Below are 7,449 nucleotides of genomic sequence, written 5' to 3' on the forward strand. Positions count from 1 at the left end.
TTGTGAGAATTGCCTATGTTCAAAAAACTGGCAACAGCTAATGCAGGCAAGCATGTGGAAAATTACCCTCTTACACTGCTGGTGGGAATGCAAACTGTTCCAACCACTGTGTAAAGTTGTGTGGAAGACCCTCAAAGCACTATAAATGAATGTACCTTATGATCCAGTCATTCCATTCTTAGGAATTTACCCAACGGACACAAAAATACTAATTCAGAAGGAAACCTACATGCTTGTGTTCATGTTGCAGTATTTACAATAACCATATGGAAACAACCTAAATACTCCCAAACAGTTGATTGGATCACAAAGATGTGGTATAGGTGCACAATGGAATACTATTCAGCTCTCAAAAAAATATAAACTCATTCCACTTGCAGCAACATTGATGGAGCTGGAAGGGATTATGTTTAGTGACATAAGCCAGAAGAAAAAGGAAAAATACCTATGATTTACTTACTTCACTTACGGGAGGATAATTGGAGACCAAACTAGGGTTTGGGTAAAAAAACAAAATTAGCAAACTAGCAGACAAATTATAAATCAGAGACATACGATGGGGGAGGAGCAGGGAGAGGGAGACATACGATGGGGGAGGAGCAGGGAGAGGGGTCAAAACAGGTGAGGGAAGAGCACAAGGAACTATGGCAACAGTTCACGGGTTATGTGGTGATGGGAGATAATATGTGTACAACACCTGAGGGCAGAAGTTAAATACTGTACAAAAATGAACAGTGATGTAAGAAAATAAAAACATGTAATCAAATAAAAAAAGAAAACTTAGATTATGTATTACTGGACCTCAACTTTAGGAATATATTTGGGGATACAACCCCAGTGGCAAGGGAAATAAAACCAAAAATAAACAAATAGGGCTATATGAACCAGTTTAGTTAAAAAAAAAAAAAAAGTGCAAAAGACCTAAGTAGACACTACTCTGATTAAGACATTCAGGTGACCTACAGATAAATGAAAATATGTTAAAAATCACATACTGTAGGCCCTCCCTGGTGGCACAGCGGGTTAAAGCACTGCACTAAGAAGCTAAAGTCACTTCCGCATGAATTTGATTCCCATCTGCCCGGGAGGAGATCCCACATGGCTGATAGACCTCTCCTGACCCGCCGGCTGCTCCCGTCGGCAGTTTACTTCGTCGATCTTCCTGTTCTGCTCTGGGCACTGTCTCTGGTGAATCCTCTCACCCTCGGCATCTCTGGCCTGTACCCCAATTCTGTATGAATAAATAAATCTTTAAAAAAAAATCACGTACTGTAAGGGAAATGCATATCAACCCCCTGGGAGAATGGCATGTATGAAAAAGAATGCAAACAGCAAATGTTGAGAAGGTATGTAGAAAAAACTCAATCATCCACTGTTGGTAGCAATTCAGTTTGGTGCAGCCTCTATGGAAAATTGTGGGAGATACCTTACAAAAATAAAAATGGAATTACCATATGATCTCATAAAAAATATAAAAACTTGAATAAAGAAAAATATAGTAGTGATATCTACATTTGTCAAGTCATAGAATCAAATTAAGTGCCCTAACACAGAATATTGGATAAAGAAATTATGGGGCATATACTCAATGAAATACTGCTCATCTGTGAAAAAAAACTGAAATAATGGCTTTTGGGGCAGGATCTTGAGGTGATTATGCTAAAGAAATATGTCAAAGTGAAAGGTCGACACCATATTGTTTACTTATTGGTGAACTCTATGTAACCGAAGAAGACAAACTATAAGAATGCAACAAATACAATTCTCAGACTCTGAAAAACATATTGGTTACCGAAAGCAATTGTGGAAATGGAGGAGAAAAAAGAGGAAGGAAAGGGATAGGACCTTGGTATGAATGGCTTGGTAGGGAGTGAGTGAAATATTTGTGCAAATGTAGAGGTTCAAACCTAGACCACATTAATAAAATTCAAGGAAAAAAATTTAGTTTCACTCCAATTAAATAAATAAGTATTGATCAATTATATAAAAATATTAAACATTTGAGAACATGTAAATAAGCATAAATATCAGTAAATATTGATAGTGGTTTGATAAATGAATATTCATGTGGTTGAATGCTGATCAGTAGTGACATTCGCCAACAGTAAAATGAGTTGTATTTACACCTTGCAATATGGATGAACCTAGTAAAACAAATTAGAAAAAAAGCCACGAAATAATATATATTTCATGACTTTATATGAATGTTTAAATCAGACTAAATCAAACCATTATGAAACAAAATAGTAGTTACTTTGTAACAGTGATGGGATAGTATCAGAGAATGGAAATTTCAGTGTCTTTGCTTGAAATAAGTTATCTTTACATTCATATTTGTGCTGTGTTCTATTAAACTTAACCATAACAATTGGGCCATCCCTGGTGGTACAACTAATTAAAGTACTGCATTATGATGCTCTCAGAAGCTACTGCAGCCCATATTTACTCCCAGGCCAGGGAGGTGACCCTCATGGCATGGCAGACCTCTGCTGACCCACCTGCTGCTCCCCTTAGCAGTGTATTTCAGTTGATCTGCCTGTTCTCCCCACTCTGTCCTGGTGAACCCTTTCACTCCTGTACCTCTGGCCTGAACCCCAATTCTATATGCATAAATAAATAATGAAAATCTTTTTAAAAAAAGTTAACAATAAAAAGATTAAAGGTCATTTGGGGATAGCATGGGAGGGAATACCAATACCATTTTTTGGTCTTCATATTCTCAGCTTCACTAGTTTCTTTTTATCATGTGACTGAGAAACAGTAGCATCCACTTGTTAGGTTTTACTATTCCCTAAATGAGGGGTATAATGTAAAAATTAATTAATCTCTAAAATCTTCAAGCTAAAGTTCACACCTGAAACTTCTAATCTCAGGATAGAATTTAATGTTTGCTGTTTGTTTTGAACTAGGAGGTGCTAATGATGCTGGATAACTATGTACGAGATTTCAAAGCCCTGATTGACTGGATTCAACTACAGGAAAAGCTAGAGAAGACGGATGCTCAAAGCAGGTAATGAACTCTATTTTTATATTTTAGCAGGCAGCAGTTTAAAAAGTAGTCATTGAAACCAGCCATAAATTTAAACCTCAGTTTAAATTGAATTTTGTAAAAATGTAAGTTGGGAGCTGTAATTTTTTATTCTATTCAGCAGCCAAGTATTTATTGAGTGTATTTTTCTACTGTGAGAATTTTATTTCTATATATGATACTTCCCTACTCTCATGAATTTATAGTCTAAGGGTAGGATTAAGTCAAACTTTATACTACAAAAATAATACTTTAGGTGTTGAAAGGAGGACAGGTTCATATCTTTTTTGGGTAGTATGTCAGAAAATATTTCATGGAGGAGGTATGCCATGGTATGTATAGAAGTAATGGGTTTTAACTAGTGGCTAGCCTTTTTTTTTTTAAAGATTTATTTATTTATGCATACAGAACTGGGGTGCAGGCCAAAGGTCAGGGGCAGTGAGAGAATTCACGAGAGACAGAGTGGGAAGCAGTACAGGGGACTGATGAAATACATTGCTGAGGGGAGCAGTGGGCGGGTCAGGAGAGGTCTGCCACGCCATGTGGATCACCTCAGGATCAAACCATGCTGAAGTGGCTTTAGCTTCTTAGTGCTGTGCCTCAACCCACTGTGCTACCAGCGAGGGCCCGTGGCTAGCCTTTTATATGAAGGGAGTAAATTAAGATAGTCATGAAAGTACAGAATATGTGGAATGTGAAAGTAATGCAGGAAGGATATGTTATTCTTAATATTTTAGGAAGTGTGAAATTTGATGTTTTTTTACTAGGGAAATAAGGAAGGCTCAAAGCTACTTTAGAATTTTTCATTTGAAATTAGTACATAATATCTGAGTGCCTCTGGAACTATTGTGGTAAAGAAAACACATGGCCCTACCCTCATGAAGTATATAGAACATATTCTGAAAGACTCATGTTAGTAATTATCGTTATACTGTGTCATCAAAAAGAAACACTGTGTACTTAGGGAATATAAGAAAAGGCACCATTAACTATTTGCTGAGTCCAGGAAAGCTTCACCAAGGAGATAAAATACAAGAAAAATAACAAGTTAGGAGTTAGGGAATCAAAGAATGAAAAAAATAATTCCAGGTAAAGAGTATGGTATCTGTGATCTGATGGAGGTTGAAGAAGAGCATGTTGTAGTCAAGGAATGCTTCTTTCTCTTGGATTAACTTTGGTTCCTTAGTAGGTGGAACCAGCTAGAACAAATCTTTTGTCCCCTACTAATGTATCAACTTCATGGGGGAACCAAAAGTGAATGAATTCCAAGAGACAACTTGAGAAAGCCTTTTTTTGGTCTCTAGAAAGTCAGATCCAGGGAAAACATGATGTACTGATCCTTTTGACGTTTCTTTTTCTCACAGTGAAAATTTTTGTTAAAATGGTTTTGACATTAATTTACAGTTCTTGAGTGGGTCAGGATACTGATTCATAGTCCTCGAATGGGTCAGACCCAGTTGTCTTTCTTTGTGCTGAGCAGTTTCATCCATACTCTCTGATAATTGCTGGTTGGATCTGGTAGCAGGGCTGGACGTACAGGGATGGCAGTAGGGTGGACAGGATGGGAGGATGGGATTGGGTGGTAGAGGGGGAATTGCATTCCTTTGCTGGGTTCAACCAAATTAAGAGATCCTTTTGCTGATTTGGGACTGATGGCTCTGTTGCCCTTACAAAGATAATAGAAGAAAGAAAACAGAAAGAAATCAGAGAGACATGTAGACACGAGCAGAAATGAGAGAAATCATTAATTTTTGAGAAGTGTTAAGTGTTACTTTACAGCTTGTCTCTCCCAATCTCAGTTTTATTCTTACCTTGGATGTCCTTGACCTTGCAGAATTTTTATCCTTTCAATAAATCTTTATTTTCTTTTTCATTGTTTACCTACTTTGGCTTAATTTCTGTTTTTTACATCCCAAAAGGATCTGTGGTATAACCACCAATGCATAAAAAAAGCTAACAAGATTTTTTTGTTGTTGTTGTTTGCAAACTCCAGTCAAGTTGTGATGACTATGTTGAAGATTATAATGAGAAAGATTCTGAACCCAAGTCCAAACTTAACAGCCACCCCTGTCCTGGTACTGTGCTTTGAAAACATACCTGTACCTGAGGCATGCCTTACCTTATTAACAGCTTTTTTCGTTTTTGTCTCTTGATGGCAGCTCCCAGATATGGAAAGCTACCTTAAATTACCTGTAGATGGCATTCTCTATCTTACATTCTTCAAATCAGATATCAAAATTAATTACACCTAGGTTTGAGATTTAAATTTCAACTGAAACTGTGTATATTTATATACAAACTGAAATTGTATATATTTAGGGAAGAAGAAAACTCATTTTCAATTGTGTTAAGGGTATTGTAATACAAGGACAAACAACAAAGTAAAATGTCAATAAACTTTATTTACTAGGAACAAAGTAGGCTTTTTTACAAAAATTGTTTTTTAATGAGGTAAGTACATTAGTTATGCCAGAGGATTTGTAGGCATAATAATAATAATAATAACAGTAAACAATTCAAATTTATTACAAAATGATACAAATGCCCTTTGGAAAAAAATGGACAAAGGATGTCAACATGTAAATCCCAAAAGAAGAAATTCAAATGACTGGTAAACTTTAACATAAGAAGTAATGACAATCACATTAATTAAATAAGTGACAACAAATACTGCTTTACTGGTGAAAATTTTAAAACATGGTAACTTAGTTATTGGCAAGGTTGAAGGCAAATGGAACCTCTTCATCTGGTGGGAGTATAATTTATTGCAATTTTTCTTAGAGGTAATCTGTCAAACTGTAAAAAACTTGAGACTTTAATCTTTCATCTGAATTGTCCTGTTTTATAGCAGTAAATAACAACTTTACTGGTAAAAAATCTCCCAATTATTAGATTTTTTTTTTAAAGATTTATTTATTTATTCGTACAGAACTGGGGTACAGGCCAGAGATGCGGAGGGTGAGGGGATTCACCAGAGACAGAGCGGGAAGAAGAACAGGCAGATTGACGAAGCACACTGCTAAGGGGAGCAGCGGGCGGGTCAGGGGAGGTCTGCCGCGCCATGTGGTCACCTCCGGGGCAGGCAGGGATCGAACTCATGCGGAAGTGGCTTTAGTTTCTCAGTGCAGTGCTTTAACCCACTGCGCCACCAGGGAGGGCCCCCAATTATTAGATTTAATGGAGAGTAAAAAGACAAGGGGATTCTAGAACATTATGGAAACTTGACTAAGGGTATAAGTATATAGCATTGTTCCTAGAAAGGACACTTCAGCAGAGATTCTTACATCTATCAACTGATGATTGTGAACCAGTTAAAAATTTTAAGCAGCTAGCTTTCCTAGCAAGTAGAGAAAGAAGACTTCACATCTTCCATGTATTGTTCACCTAATTCCCACTGTTACATGTTTTTCTGTCTTGATTCTTGTTTAACACACTCATTTCTCTTGGACACATGTAACCTCTCATTGATTTCTGTAATGCATTTTTACCTGGGTTTGTGGAGGCTTATGAAATGCAAATAGTACATCATGTAATCGACAGCCCCTTTTTGATATTTCGCGGTTATGTTTCTATGCCATGGTAGATGGAAAAACTGGGCTCTGATCATCTGTGATTGCATATTGGTAATATGACAGAATTCTGATAAACAACAGTCTAGGGAAAAATTGTGACCTGATTATTATGTTTTCATCTAATAACTAGAAAAAACGATTAAGTTTTACCTTTCTCTGTTTTTCTTTTAATTTACTTTATGTCTTGAATTGGCAGACCAACATCATTAGCTTGGGAAGTAAAAAAGATGTCTCCAGGACGTCATGTGATTCCAAGTCCATCAACAGACAGAATAAGTGTAACATCAAATGCTCGAAGAAGCTTAAATTTTGGGTGAGATGAAATCACTACTGAGTAATATACGATAGTATTATCAATCTGATATTTCACTGTAAAAATGTCCATGTATTTATTTGTGTATATATTTGAAATTGTTTGAACAAAAGGTAAAAAAAAATCCAGAAAAGTAAAGTTTAGGCAGTTTAAATTGTATAAATTTAATATATCTTATACATTTACTTATATAAATATAATTAAAGATAATAATTCAAACTTTATTACTGTTCCAGAGAATAAAACTCATGAACTTGTAGCTTACTAAGTAATTCATAACATGAGCTGGCAATTTCTTTCACAACAAAAGATCTCAGTGTATACGCAAACACAATAAACTATGTTCTTGTCACGTAAGTTATATTCTTGCACATTATGATCCTATTAGTATAGTTTTATAAATATTGTTTTATATGTAGTTGTCTTTAACTCAGATAGAAGAAAAGAAAAACAGACATTTATGGAGTCTTTATTTACCTAGTTCTCTTTATCTTCTCATATGGATTCAGATCACTGTCTAGTGTGCTCCCATTTTG

The 7,449-nt window shown here is 35.9% G+C and overlaps 1 protein-coding gene across 4 annotated transcripts in view; it reads left to right on the top strand.

Annotated features, from left to right (window-relative positions):
• Positions 1-7,449, top strand: part of SCAPER (S-phase cyclin A-associated protein in the ER) — a 398,115-nt gene that overhangs the window by 63,005 nt on the left and 327,661 nt on the right. For all 4 annotated transcript variants that reach the window (XM_004688004.2, XM_004688005.2, XM_012728648.1 and 1 more), the window contains exons 5-6: positions 2,910-3,010; positions 6,797-6,913. In XM_004688004.2, coding sequence (XP_004688061.1) covers positions 2,910-3,010; positions 6,797-6,913 — 218 coding nt within the window. The remainder of the gene's footprint in view (positions 1-2,909; positions 3,011-6,796; positions 6,914-7,449) is intronic.

The sequence above is a fragment of the Condylura cristata genome, unplaced genomic scaffold (genome assembly GCF_000260355.1).
Source record: "Condylura cristata isolate star-nosed mole 26May11 unplaced genomic scaffold, ConCri1.0 scaffold00023, whole genome shotgun sequence".
In the NCBI taxonomy this organism is placed as follows: domain Eukaryota; kingdom Metazoa; phylum Chordata; class Mammalia; order Eulipotyphla; family Talpidae; genus Condylura; species Condylura cristata.